Source organism: Talpa europaea, assembly GCF_964194135.1.
Source record: "Talpa europaea genome assembly, chromosome: 4".
Taxonomy (NCBI): Eukaryota; Metazoa; Chordata; class Mammalia; order Eulipotyphla; family Talpidae; genus Talpa; species Talpa europaea.
The window spans coordinates 27,631,188-27,654,733 of NC_140070.1; the positions used below are offsets into that span (position 1 = coordinate 27,631,188).

General features: G+C 39.3%; 1 protein-coding gene across 1 annotated transcript in view; it reads left to right on the forward strand.

The window, feature by feature from the left end:
• Window positions 1-940: 940 nt before the first annotated feature.
• Window positions 941-23,546, forward strand: part of GFM1 (G elongation factor mitochondrial 1) — a gene marked incomplete at both ends in the record, with an annotated part of 37,286 nt that continues 14,680 nt past the window's right edge. Inside the window, 13 exons of the mRNA XM_084231689.1 lie at window positions 941-1,033; window positions 2,233-2,385; window positions 3,373-3,505; window positions 4,227-4,431; window positions 6,461-6,577; window positions 8,731-8,881; window positions 12,359-12,516; window positions 13,071-13,155; window positions 15,270-15,407; window positions 16,668-16,769; window positions 18,675-18,731; window positions 22,014-22,151; window positions 23,260-23,342. Of these exons, the coding sequence (XP_084087815.1) occupies window positions 941-1,033; window positions 2,233-2,385; window positions 3,373-3,505; window positions 4,227-4,431; window positions 6,461-6,577; window positions 8,731-8,881; window positions 12,359-12,516; window positions 13,071-13,155; window positions 15,270-15,407; window positions 16,668-16,769; window positions 18,675-18,731; window positions 22,014-22,151; window positions 23,260-23,342 (1,613 nt within the window). The remainder of the gene's footprint in view (window positions 1,034-2,232; window positions 2,386-3,372; window positions 3,506-4,226; window positions 4,432-6,460; window positions 6,578-8,730; window positions 8,882-12,358; window positions 12,517-13,070; window positions 13,156-15,269; window positions 15,408-16,667; window positions 16,770-18,674; window positions 18,732-22,013; window positions 22,152-23,259; window positions 23,343-23,546) is intronic.

The window sequence follows — 23,546 nt, forward strand, 5'->3', positions numbered from 1 at the left end:
TATATATATATATATGGCCCGGGTGTCAAGGTGACACATTTTTTGGCCTGGGCAACTCGGCAAGTTTCCACTAATGAAGTGGAGAAGACATCAATGAAGTGATTGGGGAGGAAGATCAGAAATTCCATTTTGGACACACAAAAGTCGAGTTATCGCTAGGAGATCCGAGTGGAACTGTCATGACGTTTAACATCGAACGATGTCAACATGAAATTTTTAAAAAGCACGAAATAGCTCACTACTTTTCCATGTTCTTTTAAGATTATGTCCTATAGATCATTTTTTCATACTTTTAATAGCACAGATTAAAAGTTTGTCTCTCACTTAACAAGCATTTCTCCAACTGCTGTGTAGGCAAAGCGACTACTAGAAAATCCACATCTTCCGGGCCTCCCGGTGGCACAGCAGGTTGAGCACAGTGCTGTGAAGCTGTCCGCAGCCTCTGCAGTGCGGGTTCGATTCCCGGCTGGCCAGGGAGATACTCACATGGCGCGGCAGACCTCTCCTGGTGCACCCACTGCTCCCCTCAGCAGGGCTTTCAGTCTGTCTGCCTGTTCTGCTCCCCACTCTGTCTCTGGTGAATCCTCTCACCCTCCAGCACCTCTGGCCTGTACCCCAGCTATTGTATAAATAAAAAAAATATATATATTAAAAAAAAAAAAAAAGTCGCATCTTCCTGGGAGCCATGACAGTATCCTGCGCTCCGCAAAGCGCCTGCACTTCCTCCTCCCATTCGGCAGGGGGCGCCAGAGCGGCGGGGGCGTGGTTCCCCTCGGAGGGCCTGCGCTCCTCCACTTCCTCCCTCTCGCCTCCCTTGCGACCTTCGCCCCGGAAGTGTTCCCGGTGCAGCTTGCGGCGTGACTTTGAGCGCTTGACGCCAAAGAGCCGGCTGCAGAGCGGACCTGGGGCCGCGGGACCTCCGAGCCTGTGCCGAGTTATCATGAGGCTGCTGGGGGTCGCTGCCGCTGCAGCGGCTCGGGGTCGCGGGCCGCTGGCTGGGGTCCCTTCCTTCTGGGGCTGGCCGGGGAGGCAGGTACTGTACCGGGATTGCCCTCCCGGTGAAGGTAGCAAGGACCCCTCACCACAGCCCCGCGTGTCGGCGGTGGGCCTCGGGGCGGCAGGAGTTCACCCCCTTACCCCGGCCCCTCCTGACCGGAGCTGCGAGTGCGGGCGGTCGGCCCGGTGCATGCACGTTTCTTGTTATTGGGGATCATGGTTTCGGTGCCGGGAGGTTGCACAGGCCCCGTAATGCTTCTTATTTGTGGAACTTCGAGCTAAGTGATTGCAGTACAGGTCTTGACTGCTGAAAAGATAGTGTTTCTAGGACTCGAGCCCAGGACTAGGTACTTTTAATGCGATTTTCACTACAGTGTCTTTGGGCTGACTGACCGTCACCTCTCTCAGCCCATCCTGGGTCATTTGATTAACCTTAACCTTCCCAGTACTTTTCTTGGGTCTTGTTCTTTATCAGATAACATAGATGATTATGGTGTTATTTTTGCCTTGGGGCGCCGGGTGGGGTAGGATCAAGTGGGAGTTGAGCATTATCCTTTCATGCAAAGCTTGTTTGCTGTCCGGTGTCAGTGCAGTTAATCACCACCTGAGCATCTGTCTCCCAGAATCCATGTAATAAATAAGCCACCTTTTCCAAGTTCTTCTGCTTCCCTTCTCCCCAGAAGTGGCTGCGTGCATTTTGGAAGTGCAGTCCTTTAGTGAGAGGTTTATATTGTGTCTTGATTTCGTAAAGTGCAGGTTAACTCTTAACTGTATGGGAGCTCTAAGCCCCACTACATAGAGTGTAAGTCCTCAAACATCCCCTTGCTACCTGTGAACTACATTAAGGAAAAAAAAAATCAAAGTAAAATTTAACCTAAAATCTGTATTTCCTACTTAGTTGTTTGGGAGCTGTGTCATTCTGATTTTTTCGGCCCAGTGTGTCTTTTCAAAACTGTAACAATTGGTAAAGTATATGCCCCCTTGTATTTCAACTGATTTTTTTTCTGATTTATTTATTGACTTTTAAGAATGCCTTTTCCACCCTCTCTTGCAGATAGTTTCTTCTTTGTTTACAGGTTGAGATAGTCCTTTTATCTATGCCTTTCTAATCCATTTCCTAAGATGTTTTGTGTCCATTAGATTCTTTGAGGAAAGATATCTCCCATGTCCATTCTAATTAGCCATTGTTACTTCTTAAAAGAAAAAGAACATTGAACAGAACTCTCATCTTTTCAGATTAAATGGAAGGCCTGCAGATGGTGTTCATCAGGGGTGATTCCTAATGAAAAAATACGAAATATTGGAATTTCAGCACATATTGATTCGGGGAAAACTACATTAACGGAACGCGTGCTTTACTACACTGGCAGAATTGCAAAAATGCATGAGGTTTGTGCTTCATGGTTAATTCCAGATTTAGTGTTTGATTTTAGTTGACAGTTGTGATTTAATAAACTTCACACAATCTGAAAGATTAAAGAAATGATAACTTGTTCTTTAATCAAAGTTGTACCACAGGCGGTTAGTTGAAGTTGACTTGAAATGCTGCTCTCAGTACTCTGTCTAGAGACCATCAACTGCGGAGACTTGGGTAGGCTGTCTCTTAAGAATGTTAAGTCAATATGATGTACCTACACATAACATTAAATAGTATTTACATAATTTTTAATCTATTATATAGAGAAATATTTGTAATATTAGGTGGGACAGGGCCTTAAAATGATACGTATTTTGAACATAAAAGTTAAATGCATTCATCAAACAAAAAATAAGAAAAATCTTAACTCCTCTGAAGGAATTACCTGATCAATAAATAGCTTAGCTCTCCAATTTAAAATATTTCTTCCAATAAAGGTTATTTTGTGAAAGTGGGAAGAGAGGACCATGGATTGTGGTGGAGGGCTGGAGGTGTGTTGGTGGTGGGTATGGTCTGGTGACATGCATCTAACAAGGTGTGATCCTGTGCCTTTGAATGACATACAGTGTTGTAAACCAATGTTACCTCAATTAAAAAATAAAGTCATTTTGTTAAATCGCATGCTTCAAAAGTTGAATTCTTTCAGCATCCTTGTATAGCACAGCTGAGAAAGATCCTTTCTCTGAAAGTCAGCTTATAGAATGTCAGGCTTTGGGGCAGGAACAGTGTGGAGAAGCAAGACTGCCTCTGCAACAGACTCCATTGCTGTTAGCAGCTCCAGGGAAGGCAGTAAAACAAGTGTTTTGTGAAACCTCCAGTCACTGTTCTATTTCATGACATGCACTTTGATGGTTCAACTTTTTTGAAATTGCATCTATTAACTGTTCTGGTTCTACATCAATAAAGATTTCTTTCCTTCGTGGAATATGAGAGCTCTAAATCCCTTTGTTTGTGTTTAGGTGAAAGGTAAAGATGGAGTTGGTGCTGTTATGGATTCCATGGAACTAGAGAGACAAAGAGGAATCACTATTCAGTCAGCTGCTACTTATACCATGTGGAAAGATGTCAATATCAACATTATAGATACTCCTGGTGAGTGGAGTTCATGATTTTTTCAAGCTTGTTTTGACAAAACCACATTTAAATCTTTATTGTGGGGGCCTCCCTGGTGGCACAGCGGGTTGAGTGCAGTGCTGTGAAGCTGTCCGCAGCCTCTGCAGCGCGGGTTCGATTCCTGGCTGGCCAGGGAGATACCCACATGGCGCAGCAGAACTCTCCTGTCACGCCCGCTGCTCCCCTCAGCAGTGTTTGGTCATCTGCCTGTTCTGTTCCCCACTCTGTCTCTGGTGAATCCTCTCACCCTCCCGTGCCTCTGGCCTGTACACCAGTTCTTATTTAAATAAATAAATCTTTGGGGAAAAAAAGGAAATCTTAAGGAAGAAAAACATATTAAAAATAAATAAATAAATAAATATTTATTGTGACCCAACTCATTTTTGAGTATCAAAATATACTCAAAATTGTGCTGTGATATCCTAAGACTGTCTTGGTGCCAGAAGCATTTTATCCTATGTCTTTTCCTTGAAGAACAGTACAAATAGTGAGTTGGAAGGTTCTTGTGCACATGTTACAAAGATGCTGGTGCTCCCAATCTTTTTTGAAGTGATCTTGTTGGGCCTGGACCCTATGGTGAGTGAAAGGATGGTGGTTTAAGAAATCTGCCTTCTAATTAAAAGACTTATGTAATGAGCAAAGATAAAACGTTTTAATTTAGACTGCTTTAAGACCACACACACCTCTTTGTCTCCTGTAGGACATGTGGACTTCACGATAGAAGTTGAAAGGGCCCTCCGAGTGTTGGATGGAGCAGTCCTTGTTCTCTGCGCCGTTGGAGGGGTGCAGTGCCAGACCATGACTGTTAATCGGCAGATGAAGCGCTACGACGTTCCATTTCTAACTTTCATTAATAAACTGGACCGAATGGGCTCTAACCCAGCCAGGGCCCTACAGCAAATGAGGTATTGAACCTTAGAAAGGAAGGAGTGGTTTGATCTTTTGGATAATAGACCTTATATCCAAAGAGGAGCTAAATCAGTGTCATGAAGCTTTATCCTTAACATTATTTTTCTTTTAAACATTTAATTATGTGACTGAATAAGTGGAACACAGAGGCCAGTAGTTTGTTCTGTGGTATGATCCCATCAACTACCTTCTCTGTAGATGGAGCAAATACGGTTTAAATTCGTAGGGATATTGAAGGTGAATTTAGAAAATAATCTGTCAGTTCATACTGTTTTACAATAATTGAAAAAGTTATAATCTAGAATAGATTTTAAAAATACTTTGTATTTATTTAGACAAATCTAGAGGATCCTCCACAGGTAGTATCCCATGTCTCCTTGCTTTCACATGGTGACATATTTGCTGGGACAGAGGCAACACTTGCTTTCTATAGATTTCACACAGCCTTTGAAAAGAGTCAGTGTTTAGCTCTCTACCTTTTGTAGACATATATGAAGTTGTAGAGTTACTACTCAAGCCCCACACAGCAGAGCTGATGGATGTGACAGTGAAGCTTGTGGTACTGGAGAGACTAAGGGTGATGTGTCTGAGGACAAGTCAGTAGCATTGGGAGCACTTTGAGGGCAGTGTTGCATGGACACTCTGGTGGAGTATGGATTTGAGAATGCGAGAGTAAAATTTTCTTTTCATGGGTGTTGGTAATATTTTCTTATTAAAAAAGTCTTTTGGGGCCTTCCCGGTGGCGCAGCGGTTGAGCGCTGGGTTGCGAAGCTGCCCGTAGCCTCTGCAGCGCCGGTTCGATCCCCGGCTGCTCCCCGGCCACCGGGTAAGGATCCCACATGGTACCAGACCTCTCCTGCCGCCCGCTGCTCCCCTCAGCAGTGTACCTTGGCCCCTCTGCCTGCTCTGCTCCCCGCTCTGACTCTGGTGAATTCTCTCAACCTCCCGTGCTTCTGACTGTACCCAGTGCTTACATAAATAAATAAATAAATCTTTAAAAAAAAAAAAGTCTTTTGAATTCCAGGAAAATTCCCCTTTAGCATTTGTTGGGCTTCTTGGTTCTTTGCTCTACTCCCTTTTCTCTATTTTCTCATTTTGTAACTCCCATTAAATAGACCTTGGAATTCTTATATCTGATCTCATGTCTTAACTTTTCTTCTATACTTTCTATATTTTCTGTTTCCTCATTTTACACTGAGTTATGAGAGAATTCTTGAATTTAATCTTGATAGACAAGATTATTATCCCTTCAGCAGAAGGAATACCCTGCATTCCTATTAAGTTAGCCTGTTCTTTTTTTTCTTAATTGCAACAATTATATAGTTAATTTCCATACGTACTCTTGTATTGCATAATCTTTATTAATAGAGCTAATTTTCAGACCTTTATTTTCTTCTAGTAACTCTTTTCTTCCTAGTATTGTTTCTTGAGCTTTCATCTCTTTCAAATGCTTGGTTTCTTCAAATACTTGTGATTCTTAGTTATTGAACCATAGTTATAGATGACACTTTCATTCTAGAATGCAAGGTGGTGGCTGGAACATATTTCCTGAGTGAGAACCCTGCCATGAGCGTGGTTGCTGTTCAGTGGTTGTGCCTGATTGGGGCACAGGCTGCTGATGAGTGCCCAACTTTAATGCCTACTCTGGAGGTTTTCCTCTAAGAACTTCCTCTTCACTTAGCTGCACTCAGCTTCTTCAGAGTCAGCTCATCAAGAACAAGATATGGGCATGATTAGCCTGCCATTCTTTAATTCCTGACCAAGCACTTATTACCCCCTTCAGTTTCTGATCCACAGTATTTGGGACTCGGAGGGAAAACACTAATTTTACAATTCTTTTTGTTGGCTAAATAGGGATTATGGCTTCCTGAGTATGTGAGTTTGCTTGTCAGTCTGTTCCCGACTGTTGCTGATGACTCCTAGTAGTGGTACAACATATGCTATTGATTTCCTTTTGTATTTAAAGGGATTTCAAAGGGATTGGGAGAGGAAAAAGAGGTAAACATTTGTATTTTTATTTTCCAGGTCTAAACTTAGTCATAATGCAGCATTTGTGCAGCTACCCATTGGTTTGGAGGGTGCATTTAAGGGTGTTATAGATCTTATTGAGGAACGAGCCATTTATTTTGATGGAGACTTTGGGTAAGTGATAAAAATATACTCTTAAAATAGTATATTTTTGAAAGGATCAAAGAGAAGTAAAGGATGAGTTCTTTAAAATATAGGATGAGTTCTTTAAAATAAATTGTGACTGGAAGAATATCCTCTAAGATGATGATTTTCAATGTTCATAATTGTAACTGTTCCTGTTTTGCTCAGTATTCATTCTAAGGGTAAATATGTTACTTTTGAGATAATATATTTATTTATATCTCCTTATGACATGTGGATGTGGTAGAAGGAAGTCTTCAACTTGGGCTAATAATGTCTTATCTCTTTTTTCGCTATTCATTCATTCATTCTACAAATTATTTTTTTAAAGATTTATTTATTTATTTATATAAGCACTGGGCACAGTTAGAAGTGCGGGGGGGTGAGAGAATTCACCGAGCCAGAGCAGGGAGCAGAGCAGGCAGAAGGACCGAAGTACATTGCTGAGGGGAGCAGCGGGCGGCAGGAGAGGTCTGCACGCCACATGGGACCCTCCTCCGGTGGCCGGGGAGCAGCCGGGCATCGAACCGGCGCTGCAGAGGCTGCAGGCAGCTTCGCAACCCAGCACTCAACCGCTGCGCCACCAGGGAGGCCCTCATTCTACAAATTTTTATGGCACAACTGCTATATATGTGGGTATTGTGATAAAAGCAGGGCAGAAAACAGAAATCAAAAATACTTGTTCTGCCTACTTCATGGGGCTTACAAAGATAAGATTAATATGCAGAAGCAGTTAAAATTGTACAAATGTGATTTGGGCATTGCAAGAAGCAAGTAAATTGGTAACTTGTATGACATTTGGTCTATCAATAAGCTTTTGAGTGACCTTTGCATACAAAATACTTTAATTGCCCAGTGGCTCCCAAACCTTGACATTCAGAAGAATCATCTGGAGAGCTTGTTCAAACATACATTCCTGGATCCACCTTCAGAGATTATGTCAGTGGATCTAGGATGGGGCCTGGAATTTGCAAATTTTGGGAAAGCTCCCAGATACTGCTGTGTTGTAGATCTGCACATCACAATTTACGTGTATTGATCTAGATAATGTGAGGAGTTACATATGCACTTTCTTTCTGAAGCATGTTCCCAGAGATCTGGCATTTTCCCTAAAGGTCTTTGCTGTAGAGCAGGGTTGCTGATTTACACATGGTGAAGGGCACTATTGTGTTCAGTTGACTGTCATTCATCCTCATCAGCTACCTCACAGTCAGGGATAGAGGATGAGCCTATCCAGTGAGGGAAACACCTCTCTCACTTGTCGTGACCACTCAATAATGACAGTTAATCAGTCATTCCTTAGAGTGTAAGGCCCAAGAGGACAGAGTCTTTTTTAGTAGGTTTACATACTGCTTTGTCCTCAGCTCTAGACTACTGGATATGCATATTTTGAAAGGACTCCATAGTTGATTCTGACATGAAAGGCTAAGAACTAGTAGTTTACCAGGAAGGATGAGATTAAACTCTGAAGACAGTGGAGGGCATTCTCTAGGATAATATGAATTATTTCTATTTGTTTGCAGTTGATTTCTTTGACTTTTTAAATTTTGGAGTGTGTTTTCAGAAAAAATAATTTTTGAAATTAGTTTCCATTTTTAAAGAAATACTTTGAAAACTTTTTAGATACCAGTTTTTTCCATTTCTCAGTTGTGTATATTTTATCTGTGATTGTTACCTGTTCAGCCCCTAGAGGAATGGAGAACTGGAGTCAAAGTTGAAGAGTCTGTTACATTTAGTAATCTTTTTACTTCCAAAATGAGCTATTCTATGTTAAAAATAGTATGACTGAGTTTGTTATTAGTAGAAGAGAGTAATCAGGTCTTTAATCCTGCTTGTTGGAGATTGATAATCTGATTAACTTGGTTAACAGAATTTTGACGAGCTAATAGGGTTTTGGAGTTAGGTTGGCTTTGAATCTTGGCTCTTCCATTTATTCATCATACACACTTGAGTAATTTGCTTTTTATGCCTGTTTAAAGTATTTTTACCACTGTTATGTCTGAATGTTAAAGATATATAAGTCGCATTTATCATTTTAATGCAAATATATCATCTAAAATATCTTAGTCATTATCTTTTATGTTAACAGTATATGTTTTAATTGAATGTTCTTAAAAATCCAAATGAACTGTTTCTTTTCTTAGTCAAACTGTTCGATATGGGGAAATTCCTGCAGAATTCAGGGCAGCAGCAGCTGACCACCGGAAGGAGCTGATAGAATGTGTTGCCAATTCCGATGAACAACTTGGTGAAATGTTCCTTGAAGAAAAAATCCCTTCAGTTTCTGAATTAAAGGCAAGTGCTCTCAAATGAAGTCTGATATTAACAAGAAAAAGAGGGACAGGATGAGGACATGATGCTTAATGCATGGGTTTTATTAATGAACACTTGATTTAATTTATTTAGCATAATTAATTAATTCAAGAAATAATTGATATGCATTTTAAAAATTTAATTGGTGAGTTATGTAATATCTTAAAGTGGTAAAGGAGTCACAGCTTTTTCTAGAAACAGATATGTAAGCCACCAACATCTTGGCTATATCCTTACTAAGAAAAAGAAAATTATGTAAACATTACAGCAGTAAGAGGGTAAGAGACGAGGCTGCTATGTGTTTACAGACTACATGTTGGTACTTATACTATTGAACTATTTGGAAAGCCATCATGGTTTTTTAAAACTTGTTTTTCTCTTTAGAAATAAAAAATAAAAAAAAGATCCCTGCCTAATACTGATCTTTTTTTATTATAGATTTCTCCATAGAAGATAAAAAATGGCCTTTAAGCACACAAAAAGATTCTCAACATTCCCAAAAAATTCCTTAGAAAATTAAACATAGAACTGCCATATGATATGGCAGTTCCACTTCTGGATATGTATCCAGAAGAATTACAAGCAGGGGACTCGGTTATTTATTAATTTTTTAAAAAAAGATTTATTGATTGATTGATTGATTTATACAAGCACTGGGCACAGTCAGAAGTGCAGGAGGGTGAGAGAATTCACCAGAGCCAGAGCGGGTAGCAGAACAGGCAGACTGACAAAGTATACTGCTGAAGAGAGCAGCGGGCATGGCAGGAGAGGTCTGCGCACCATGTGGGACCTTCGCTGGTGGCCAGGGATCGAACCGGCGCTGCAGAGGCTACAGGCAGCTTCGCAGCCCAGCGCTCAACCGCTGTGCCACCGGGGAGGCCCTCAGTTATTTTTAGACCATTGTAATAACAGTACTATTAACCATAGCCAATAGGTAGAAGCAAGCCAAATGTCCTTCAGGAGGTGAATGGATAAACAAAATGTAGATGTTTGTGTGTGTTTGTATATTGTGTGAGTCTACATACAATGAAGTATTTGGTGTTAAAAGGGAATGGTAGTCTGGTTTATGCTACAATGTGGATGAACTTTGAAGAAGTTATGGTTAGTGACAGAAGCCAGACATAAGAGGACAGTGCTATGTGATTGCACATACATGAGCTACTCAAAATAGTCAAATTCCTAGAGAGAGAAGGTAAAACAGTGGTTGCTAGAGACTGGAGGGCAGAGCAAAATGGGGACTTTAATGGGTACAGAGTCTCAGTTTGGGATGATGAAAATTCTGGAAATGGCTAGTGGTAATGGTAGCACAACAATGTAAATGTATTTAGCACCATAGAATTGTACAATTAAAAATAGCTAAAATGGTACATTTTACGTTTTACCATAATAATTAAGAAAACAAACCTGTTGCTCATTTTGCTCAGTTCCTTAGTGCACTTGGCAGGACTAGAGAAGTAATTGTTGTATATAAGACATTGCACTCTTGAAATTTATAGTAGATCAGATGTACAGGGAAAGAGCCCTGTTGAAACCAAAGCTACTTATATCTTACAACTTGAGTCCTTCATATTTACCAAGGACTTATAGCACCTTAGCTCTCTAAGGAGTAAGAACTACCATGTAGGAAGGTACAGGCGTGGAGTAGAGTCAAGCATCCACAACAGAAAATTAGGTTTTTGTCTATTGAAGGGAATGTGTCAGCATCCCCAAGACCACTCCCAGGTTTCACGACTCATTAGGACTCAGTGACACTCACAGCTATGATATATTAGAGTGAAAAGACACAAAGTAAAAAAGGGAAAAGGCATAAGAGGTGACATTCAGAAGAAACCATGTGTAAGTCCTCTTCCAGGAATATCATATGGAACCTGCCTAATCCTCTGGTTGATTCCAGATAGCACCTGGGAAATGTCTGCCAGGGAAGATCCTTAGAAACTCAGTGTCCAAGACACTGAAACCCTCTGCCTAGCATGTACACAAATTCCAGAACACCAGAAGGAAAGCAGGTGTTTGGCACACACCACATTATATGTGTAGATGGCTGGGCGTAGGGAACCATTCGTATCTGTCTGGAAATGATGGCTGCCCTCCTGAAACCCTGGTTTCCACATCACTGCCAGGGGCCAGCCTTGCAAACAGGTCTTTCTAAGCATAGTTTTAATCCTGCACTGTTCCATCTTTCTTCACAGGATATTTGAGTATAATTTCTGTATTGTTGGTGGATATATTATATTTAGGGACAGTGGAAAAGCAATGATTTTCAAGTGTGAAAGTAATTCTTAGAAAAAGGGAAATTTTTGGAAAAAGAAAGCTTTTGTTAGGATGTGTGAGGGATAGTTTTAATGTCTCCTTTTTGCTACCTACCACTCACTTTTTCTATTTATGGATGTAAAGTAAGCGTAAGATTCTTATATGTCCCTTGCATATTTGCTGACCTAGGGGAGCCTAAATGGTTAAAGATGTGCCCTCTTCTGCTCCAAGCAATAAATAGCAAAAGCAAATTTCAAAGAGTAATTGCTTCCTCCTGTGCTTATTGTCTCTTTATACTTCCTTTCATCATGCTCAGCTGTTCTGCTTTTCTTTGTGATGTTTAGAAATTGTGGTTATAATGTTTTGCTTTAAGCATTTTTAGGATAACTAGTTTTCTGCCTTTTCATGGGAACTTGGAAATAATTGTGTGGTGGTTCTGTATTTCTGCAGTGGCAATTTGTGCTGCTAGAGTTAGTCTATTTGCGCTGCTTACGCTGAAACCTGCTTAGCCAGTGGGGCCACCAGTGGAGAGCCAGTGGGACACTGAAGGTGCTTGTGCTGAGGATTTTTGTTGAGCAAGTTACTATCATGACCCTTAATTTATGAGTGTTTTATACTGTTTGGCTTCCATATATAAGGGGGGAAAGCTAGTTAATTAAATGTTTTTCAGTAGAGGCTATTTTCATATGGTTTAAACAAATAAAAAGTATACAAAGGTGCACAGTAAGAAAATCTCCCATCTCACATCCCATCTGCTCAGTTCTCTGCTCCCTTCCTAAAACAGGTTACCAGTTAATAGTTTCTGGCATATCTTTCCAGAGATTTTCTTTTTTGGTGTGTATATATTACTTTTCCCTTTATTCTAGACAATTGTTAGCATATATTCTATTTGTCTGTTTTCTCTTTCTCTCTCTCTCTGAGTGTGTGTGTACGCGCGCGTGTGTGTAGCACCAAATAGAAAATTAGTGACATTCTGAAAGAATTGAAAGCTGTTGTATAGTAAATTGCTTCCTAGCTTAAAAAAAGAAACAGGTATTTCTTTTACTTTTTTTGTGTGTTTTGAACTTAAGTTATAGAGGATCTGCTTCTAGTCTCTACTAGAGCCAGTACTCCACAGGATGTTCACTCATTACACTCATTTGTTTGTAATTGACCTGAAACATAAAATGCTGTTTTTAAGATTAACCATTAAATATTTTTCTTTTGTAGCTTGCAATTCGAAGAGCTACTTTAAATAGATCATTTACTCCTGTCCTTTTGGGAAGTGCCTTGAAGAACAAAGGAGTTCAGCCTCTTTTAGATGCTGTTTTAGAGTACCTCCCAAATCCATCAGAGGTCCACAATTACGCTATTCTCAATCAAGAGGAGTAAGTCTTGGTAGTGGAATCTTAGTTTATGCAGAAATACTTAAACGTTTATGTACTATGAAAGAATTTAAGAATAGTTCTTGTCATTTGGTTGTGTTTATGCCTTTTCCTTTTTTCATAATTTAAAAATATCACCTTTTTGTTTGGTTAACAGTTTTGGCATATAGAAAAAATGCTTATTCTATAAGTTCCTATTTGTGAGTTAGAATTTTGTTTTATTATGGATAAAGGTTTAACATGAGAAAATTTCCTTATTTGGGGCCAGATATGTTGGTTATGTTAAAAATAAAAAAAGCTTCAAGAAGCCTTTTCAGGCTCATTATTCTTTTTTTTTTCTTTTCAGTCTATTCTGGTCTTCTCACAATGTAGTAACTGACTCTGAGAATTACCCAGAGGAGTTATTCTTATTGGCCTTTTTTAGTGAAATTTCACTTATGAGTGAGGTCAGAAATATTTAACAGTTGTGTTTTTTCTCAACTCATACTCTTTGATGAAACAAACTGATAGCAAATTTCAAATGCTGTATCATGCATTTACATTTCTTTTCTTTTAAGTAACTCAAAAGAGAAAACCAAAATCTTAATGAACTCGAAAAGAGACAGTTCCCACCCATTTGTAGGCCTGGCTTTTAAACTGGAGGTAAGTTGCTTTCTAATGTATTTACCTACTGTATGTGGAAATTGTCTTTTTTTTAGACTTTAGGCCTATTTGTTCTAACTCCCCATTTAAGGCTATTTATTCTTATTTATTGTCTTTGATCCATTGTCGTAAATGGATATTAAAGTCCCCTAGTATTATTGTGTTACCAATATCTCCCTTTAGTTCTATTAATAATTGTCTTATGTATTTTGGTGCAGATGTATTTATGAGTGTTATTTCTTATTGTAGTAAGTCATTAATCATAATACAGTGTCCAGCTCTACCTCTTGCTAGCTTTCTTAGTTGGAAGTCTATATTATCAGATATAAGTATATCTGTTCCTGAGTTTGTTTGGTTGCTATCTGCTTGTATAATTGTATTCCAGCCTTTAATTCTAAGCCTATGCTTGTCTTCGTTGGTAAGGTGGGTTTCTTATAAGCTGCAGAAGGTTGGACTTTGTTTTGAAAACCCATTCAGCCACTCTACATCTTTTGACTGGTGGATACAGGCCACTTATGTTTAAGGTGATTATTGAGACCTCTGTTCAATTGCTATTTTGTTATCTTTTGTGTGTGTTTTGGTTTTGGGGGTTTGTCTTTTTTATTTTTTTAAGATTTATTTTTTTTATTTATGCATACAAGAGCTGGGGTGTACATGGAGGGGTGAGAGGATTCACCAGAGACAGAGTGTCAAGCAGAACAGGGGCTCTACTGAAATACACTGCTGAGGGGAACAATGGGCAAGACAAGAGAGGTCTGCTGCGCCATGTGGGTTAGCTCCCTGGCCGGCAATCAAACTCATGCTGCAGTGACTGGCGATAGCTTGATAGCGCTGAGACTTTAAACCCAGCACCACTAGGGAGGCCTTGTTTTATGTGTTTCATTAATTTTTGTTTGAGAATTCTACTTAGGTTAGTATATGATGGCTGTTTATGTGATCCTTTGAACAGTCTAATTTCCAATTCATTTTCTTGGACAATATTGTTACTCTCTTCTTCCTCCTCCATGTTAATTGATTTAGGTATCTGATGCTTCTATTTTCATTGTTACATTGCTTTATAATCCTTCAGAACTCTTACATGTTCAGCTAGGTGTTGATAAATTCATAGTTTTTACTTTTCATTAATCCCTGATGTAGGCATGTGCCAACACAACCACTTTTTTCTTTCTTTTTTTTTTTTTTTTTTTTTGGTGGGACCCTCGCCGGCAGCCGGGAAATGAACCGCTGCTGCAGAGGCTTGCAGAGGCTGCGGGCGCTCAACCATTGCACCACCAGGGGAAGCCCCAGCCCTCCTTCTTGTGGGTTGTACTGCCCCCATATTATTATAAACAGAGTTCACTTAAAGTTTTTCCTATCCCCTTTCACCAGATCATTGCTCCTTGTTTATTATGCTGTGGTTGTCTGTTTTTCCCTTGGGTTTTGACTTTGTTTTACTGAAGTCTAGTTGTAAATATTTGGAGGAGGTGAGTCTGGTGTCTTGAGTCTGTTGCCATCTACCTGGAAACTCTAAGATTTTTATTTTTACCAAATTTATTCATCTAAATGATAATTTTTAAATCACTCAAATGTTTCAAAATTCCTCTGGGGATTTTGATAGCTGTTGTGTTTAAACCTATAAATTATTGTGAATATGATTTACAACTATTAGTGTCAGTATTCAGGAGGAATTCATCCTTGATTATTCATTTAGTATTCAGTCAACTCTTATTTATATAGTTTTCCAGATGATTATTGGATTTGTTTAGATGTATAGCAGTCTTACCATTTCTAATGATGGTGTCTTTCCAGTAATCATACTTTATTTTTGTTCTGTATCTTTTGTTTTAAACTGAACTTATAATATTGGAAGATAAAAGGATATTTCCTTAGCGTATAACTATTTTAAAACAATTTCTAATGGCTTATTTTGGATGAAACAGAAGCACATCTTGGATTATAATGCCAAATAGATTTACTACCATGTGTGTTCAAAGCTAATGGTAAAGTAGTTTATGAGAGTAAACCAGAACATGTAGATAAGATCTGTTACTAAAATTGATGGGGACTAGTCTGAGGTAAGGCGTGAAATTTTTCTCTAATTATTTTTTTCTTATTTTTCATTCTTTTGGCATTAGGCAGGTCGATTTGGACAGTTAACTTATGTCCGCAACTATCAAGGAGAGTTGAAGAAGGGTGACACTATCTATAATACAAGGACAGGAAAGAAGGTGCGGGTACAGCGGCTGGTTCGCATGCATGCTGACATGATGGAGGCAAGTACAGGGTCAATTTGGTGAGATCAGAAATTTCTCCAAAGCAGGTGAAATTGAACTACCTTCTTACATTTTGTGCCCCACAAGAAAATCACTTCTAGTTGAAAATCACTTCTAGTTGAAAATCACTTCTAGCTCTTTCTTTTAAACTTAGGTTTGCTATAATTCCAGTATAGCACTTTCATGTTATGGTTGTCAACAGTGAGGGTAATAGATTCATAATTTATTTCCTACATTGTTCAGTAAATTTACTTTTCAGGGTGTTATGAAAGCCCTGTTATAAAGCAGGCACTTTTTATTCCCATTGTTAGACCCCCAGAAGAGTACTGGGGGTACTGGAATCCATCTGAAAATATAAAACTTAATCAAGATCTGATCTGGGAGATAAGCTTTGGTTTATGACTTATATACTTAGGTTAGTTCTGAATCTGTCCTTGTCTTTTGTGGCCCTTAGGCCTTGGCAGGAGTATTTAGTGTGAGGTTATCGTCTACTCCCACTCTTTCTCAGTTCAGCGATATATTCCTCGGTGAATTTATCAGTCTAAGCAAAATATTATGACCCTCAGCAATTTTTTGGTGTCCATTACTTGTCTGTCCTGAAGATGAATAGGCAAATCTTTCAAAATCAGAGAGCATTGCTATTTGTGATGCAGACAGCAGGGGGCAGGCTAGCAGGCTTAGCAGGCTGTGAGAACTGTACAGCTGTGTAACCATTAAAGAGAAACGTGTATAGCAACAGCTGTTATGAATGAACTGTCATTATTAAAGGACAAAACTAGGAAGCTTAGAGGCACCAATGCTTTGTTCTTAGATTTCCTGTGTTTTCTTGGCTGTTTGCATCTGTTCGAAATTTAGAAATTAAGATTTTAAGTACAATGGGCTCCATTCTCCTTTTTTTTTCACAACTTCCTCTGCAGGTTTTTCTTGTACATCTTTGTTACATACATCTCATTGTTGAACCCAGCCTTGCTCTGTCAGTACTACAGATCCTCCGAGTAATGATTCCATTAGCTCTGAGTTTTCATTTATAGTAAAATCTTGTTGATTATATATGGTTTAAGTAGGACACTGATTAAGAAACGCCTTAGCATGTTTGATGGTGGTGTTGTATTGGCTCTACCTAACTCATTCTTTGTAGAATTCATGGTTAGATTCTGCCATGTTTATTTTTTACATGTGTGTATTGTGCAATTACTTTTTAGTTACCATGTCCTGATTTGTATCATTTGCAAGAATCATTTTGTGTTATTTCTTTATTAGGATGTTGAACAAGTGTTTGCGGGAGACATCTGTGCATTGTTTGGCATTGACTGTGCTAGTGGAGACACATTCACAAACAAAGACAGTAGTGGCCTATCTATGGTAAGTCTTACATTTCAAAGCTGTTCATCAATAGAGTTTCAAAAGTTTTTGTAGTACTTTTAGTACTTTAGTAAAACAACCACAGCAGTTTTCATTGGATGCCACAGGCATTAAGTATAGATTGGCCATGGGTCTTTGAATATCAGTTCAACAAGTGTTCTAGTTAAGCTGTTGTAGCTGGGTTTTTATGGTAAAATAATTCTGTGACCCTTCGAAGTTAAGCATGGTGGAAAGAGGTCCACTACAGCTAAACTGTGTGGCTCTGAATCCTCTCCCTGAGACCTACCTTCCCATTAAGGGTCCTCCTCTAGTTCCTGTTACCATAATCAGGCTAATCCCATTGGGATTAGCCCCTTCATAGCAGCCAGAGAGTAGATCCTTTCCTCCATTCCTGTAGAGAATTGCAAGACCAGATGGTAGCAATAAGACTAGACTTAGGGATAACAGACAAGGCTCCAAAGGCAGGAACCTAAGCAGTCTGTCTGTCTGTTTTTTTTTTTTTTTTTTTAAGTTAACATTTATTTATTTATTTATTTATTTATTTATTTTTTTAAGATTTATTCATTTATGCACACAAGAGCTGGGGTACAGGCCAGAGGTGCGGGGGGTGGTTAGAGAATTCACCAGAGATGAGTGGGGAACAGACCAGGCAGATTGACCAAAGTACACTGCTGAAGGGAGCAATGGGGGAGTCAGGAGAGGTCTGCTGCGCCATGTGGGTTGCTCCCTGGCTAGCCAGGGACCGAACTCGTGCTGCAGAGGCTGCGGACAGCTTTACAGATTGCATCTTAACCTTTGCACCACCAGGGAGGCCCAGCAGTCTGTCTTTCTGCATCAGCCTGCCCTGTAGTATGCATGTCCCATTTCATCATTGAGGGGACCCTGAAGGGAAGTGCTTGGTTCCTGACTCTAAATCCCCTTTACTCACTTCCCTTTTTTGTCCTTAGAGGAGAACAGCTCTCCTGCAGTATAACATTTAGTTTGTGAGAATGATCCCTCTCCTGAATTGAGTAAAGCGAGTACAAAGGGGGACAGGTCATGCAATGAAGGAATTTGCAATGAGTCATTTACATAAGAACTGTTTCCTCTAATCTGTGATCACTATGGTAGTTACTGTATGCATGATGAAGTCATGATTTTATAAATTAGGTTTTTTGGTATAAAATATCTTACTGTCTGGCTTTCTATGTTGATTTAAGACACTATGAAAAAATCAAAGTTTGCACACTTTTTAGGGAATTTTCATAAGGGAGATATTTTCTAAGTGTTGCTGATCAGGCCTTCTAAGAGCACTTATCATCTGTAATATGAAAGAACTGGAGTTGTGGGAAAGTGCCCAGGCTTTGAAACCTTGGCTAGGCTCACCTCTGCCCTGTACTAACTACTGGGCCTAGGTTAGGTTATTTTCTTATCTTCCTAAGGCCTTAGTGACTTTTATTTATAAATTGTGGATAATGATATCTACCTCTCAGGGTTATTGATTAAATGAGGTATCAAACATATAAATAATCTGGTGCCCTGTTTTCAGATATTGTTGTACATTTTGATTCAATAGAATAAGTTAGTCAGAAGCTAGCGATAGCAGTTGTAGCCATTAGTAAATACGAATTTCCCATCTCAGCATGTGGATTGTAATGATTATGTTAAACTGGAAAGTGAAGAACTTAAGGGTGTTAAGCAATTAATAAATACATTTATTTTTTTTCCTTTGGGAGGGGATGATATAAGTGAACACCTTTATTTACTAATATATTTAATTAAAGCAGACCACCAAGATATGTATTGTCTAACCTAAAAATGTTGACAGTGTTTGTCCTTCTGTAGAAAGTAACATATCAAAATTAATCTACCCCTACCTCTACAGTATTGTATTTGAATTCTCTGTTCTTTTAAAAAATATTTTAGGAGTCAATTCATGTTCCTGATCCTGTCATTTCAATAGCAATGAAGCCTTCTAACAAGGTAGGAGTTTGATTTATACACTCAGTATTTCAATAGACTGCAGCACTTTTTCATCTGTGTCCATAGGTTGCATGTTAACCCTTGTGATAATCAGCAGTCCTAGGGCTTCTGTTTCCTTTTTTGGTACTAGAATATTTTAATAGTATTCACAAGACTGCTTCTTCACTTCATTATTGACTCAGAATAGTGATCATAACCTCCTATATCAGATCTTGAAGAGAGAGAAAAGGAGAAATTGGGCACTTGTTCTAAATTACAGTGAAACATCACTATAAAGTCCATTAGAATACTGCATAGATTGTCTATGTATTGTATAATAATACATTTCTTAATGTGTGGTAATTGTAAAGTAAATGTCTGATTATAATATGGAAAACCTGCAGAAAACACTTTTTCTCACTTTCAAATACAAGTTTTATGATTGGAGTCAATGTCATTTAACTTTTTAAAAAGCCAGAATTCAATAGGCTTTGTTGCGCCTTGCTTGCCATTGAAGTTAGTCCTGACCTTAAACCATAATTGTTTAGTTCTTAAGGTGATGCTTGTAACAGTCACATTAATATGATAATTGAAACTAACTCATTCATGCATGGAGAGAACTTTTGATGACCCCTTCTCAACTGGGAACAATCATTTGCAAAACAATCTGATTTACTTCATCTGTTTGGGGGAAGTTGAGATTTTCCAGACCATTCTCAATATAGAAAATAGAATGTTGAAGTGGCAAGACACTAAATCATTCCATCTCAGAAATTTGAGGAAAGGGAAATCTTTTATCTTGCCACTGTCCGATGCCACAGATCATTCAAAGTGCTTTGCTAAATTGTTTGCTTTTCCCTTCAGAATTTTCAGGGCTAAACATTAAAGATGCTGCTTCATCCCTAAATCCAGAGTTTATGTAAGACATGTATAGTCTGCTGTTTCATTAAGACATGTGGCGGTGGGATGAAAATGGATTACTCAGAGTTCATGTCCAGAACAATGAGAAGCCTAGAGGGACTGCACCAAGAAAGTGCAGCCCAGCTCCAAGGGCAGTCTCATTTTTATGTAGAATCAGAAAATGAAAAGATCAAAGAAGCAAGCAAACGGGGAATGCACAAGTGTATCAGGGATGCGAGCCAGATGCACCAGCCAAGGTTGAGAAGTAAGGAAGTCTCAGTGTTTATGCTACTCTAGCCATAACACCTATTGCTGTTTCTGCAAATGCTGTTTTCAGCATATATAGACCCTCACGCCAGGACTTTTGCCCTGAGAGGTTCCCTATCTTAAACTTTCCCTGTTTCTGCACATGCTGTTTTCAGCATATATGGATCCTCATACCAGGACTTTTGCCCTGAAAGTTTCCCTCTCAACTTTTCCTGTTTCTGCACACTGAGAGGCACAGAACAGTCAAAGCAAAGGATAATCAAGGCAAAGACACAGAATAGTGGAGGCACATAATAATACAAGCTCCCACAGTCTGCATAATACAATAATGAAGGAAAATCAAATGTATCAATATGGAAAGGTTTTTTTGTCTGGGTTGTTTGGAGTAAGTCAGATCATGAAGCTGTTAGTCTCAGAAGAGGGGCAGCAGTGACCTTTCTGTAAGTGAGCTACCTGGCTAGTGTAGGGAGAAAGTAAAACTTCAGGAACTGACTACCCAGACTCAGTGCCAACTTTGCTGTGGGGCCTTAACCTCTACGTGCCTGGTTTTCTTACATGTAAAATGTTGCTAGGTTTTTAGGGGTTTTTTGGCATCATTGTTCTTAGAATTTGAAATATCTTTCAGAACACATAGAACAGGTCCAGGCACATGTGGTAACTGTTAATACTAGTGATTCAGGGCCTGTTAGTTTACTATTGCTGCCATAAGAAATTTCAATAGGTAAAGCACCTGAAGGGGGTAATTCTATACCTTTAAATCATATGCAGTTTTTTTATACTTTTTTTTTTAAAAAAGATTTATTTATGCATTCAAGAGCTGGGGTACAGGCCAGAGGTGTGGGGGGTGGGGAGGTGAGAGGATTCACCAGAGACAGAGTAGGGAACAGAACAGGCAGATTGACCGAAGTACACTGCTGAGGGGAGCAGCAGGTGAGGCAGGAGAGGTCTGCTGTGCCATGTGGGTAGCTCCCTGGCCGTGCTGCAGTGGCTGCGGAGAGCTTCATAGGTTGCCTCTTAACCCCTTGCGCCACCAGGAAAGCCCCATATGCATTGTTATAAGCCAGTGTCACCTCAGTACAGTAAGACCACAAACTTGGTGCCCTAAAATAACACAAATGTATAATTTTACTTGATCAAGTCAGAGATCTAAATGGTCAAGATACTGAAAGGACTAGATTCCTTTCTGGAAGTTATAGGGATAGTTGGATTTCCTTGCCCAAATTGTTGACAGAAATCAGCTCTTTGTGGTTATAGAATTGGGATCCTCATTTCCTTGCTGACTCACCTGAAGGTTGTCCTCACTTCTAGAAACTGCCTTCTTCCTAGGCAGTTTGCTCCTGTCTTCTGCACTAGCAGCAGTGAAATGAGTCCCTCTCCTGCTTTAGCGCTCCCCTGCCTCCTTGGATCCCTTAGGTTCCTACCCTTCGGTTCCCTACCCTTGTGTTCCTGCCCTCAGCCAGTGTTCCTCTACCCTCAGTGTTCCACTTCTATTTTTAAAGTCTTGTGTAATTACATTAGCTCCATCGAGATTATTCATGGCAATTTTCCCCATCTCAAAGTCTATCCTTAATCAACTCTGCAAAGCCCCTTTGTCATGTGAAGTAATAGCCTCAGATTTGGGAGGGTTAGGGCATATCCTCGGAGAACAATTATTCTGCTTGCTTTAGGTGGAATTACTTCTAAGGAGAATAATGATGCATCACACCACATCCCAGCAAATTGTTTTAAAGAGGAAGTCTCTGACATTTATCTTGCTGTTGGTCTTATCTGTGCTACTTGAATCTAGTAGAGTCTTGGTAGACATGTTGAGTCTTTTATCTGTGCCTATGTGTAGGATTTCTAAAATATAACAGTGCAAATTCTACTTTCTGCTTTATGAGCAGTTTACACGGAGTTTAGTATTAGACTCTTGTATTTTGGTATAGAAAGAAAATTCTATCAACTAACTAGCTGTTCCCTGCTTTCTTGGCTGTGTTATCTCCAGGCTCTTCTAAAAGGGTATCATTAATGAACCAGATGTGAATGATGATTATTTCTAAACTGCTAATTTTACTTATTTTATTCAGTAAAGTTCTTGAAACAATCCCATTTGTTATTATGCTTAGTAAAATGTGTAATAAATTTCTTCTTTTAAAGAATGACCTGGAAAAATTTTCAAAAGGTATTGGCAGGTTTACAAGAGAAGACCCTACATTTAAAGTCCACTTTGACACTGAGAGCAAAGAGACAATTGTATCTGGAATGGGAGAGTTACACTTGGAAATCTATGCTCAGGTAATGATCTATTTTGTGAAGAGTAAGTCAGTAATTCTCAATCTAATGACCATAAACTAATACTGCTTCAAACTTCACTGAGGTTTGTATCCACATGTAGACTAATAGACTGCTTCCTCTCCTGTGTTACAAATGAGCTGTTCTTAATCTCTACATCTTTTTATTTGTAAAGTGATACAGTGATCTAGAAATGTTGGTGACTCAGGATTTGCATCATTATTAGACAGCATACCCATGTCATGGTTAGTGTGATCAAGTAAATCCTGGTCCCAACCTTGTTAGGGAGACGGCAAGCAGGGAGAGACCTTAGAATGGCAGCCACCACTGCACAATTGGTAGGCATTTCTTCCTGTTTTCTTCTCTAGTCAGGTTTTTTTTTTTTTTTTTAAGAGATTTATTTTATTCATGCATACAAGAACCGGGGTACAGGCCAGATGCTCGGGAGGGTGAGAGGATTCACCAGAGACATAGCGGGGAACAGAACAGGTAGACTGACTGAAATACACTGCTGAGGGGAGCAGCGGGCGTGACAGGAGAGGTCTGCCGTGCCATGTGGGATTCTTGCCGGCTGGCCGGCCAGGATCAAAACTGCACTGCAGAGGCTGTGGACAGCTTCACAGTGCTGCACTCAACCCCTGGGCTACCAGGGGAGGCCCTCTAGTCAGTTTCTTGAAGATCATCATAATGTAGATGAAAGAGAGGGAAGAAGGAACCTGTACTGACCCAGGAAAGGTCTGAATGAAACCGAAGATTTAAGATTACAAATTCTGGGTGAGCTTATCTTTGAGGTTGAGATAGTAGAAAATTCTGACAACAGATTCATATTATTCCAGTGAATGTGAAATAATATAGAACAAAGGTGAAGTTTCAGTGGATAGATTATTGGGAGCTAGGTATAAATTAATCATCTGCATTAGAATTCATTTATATAAAGCCTGTGAAAGCATTTTGTATTAAGTATCATGTATCCTTATAAGATATTAAATGATTTAAGAAGTATTTGCTTATCTGTTATGTGTAAATGAATGATTCTAAGGTATATAAGATGCTTAAGATTTTTCTTGTTAATTTAAATATATGAAAAAATTATCTCACCCACTCTTTTTAGAGGCTGGAAAGAGAATATGGCTGCCCTTGTATCACAGGAAAGCCAAAAGTTGCTTTCAGAGAGACCATTACTGCCCCTGTCCCGTAAGTATGCAATACAATTAAACATAAAGCTGGAATTGAAGTTTTTTATTATGGGATATACATAGCATTATTACCATTATTAAGACTGTTTTACATTGTGACACTTTATTATGGGATATGTATACGTTCTACAGTGTAATTAAGACATTTATACACAGTGACACTTTGGGATTTATTTGGCCCCTTAAGCTAGATATCAGTAAA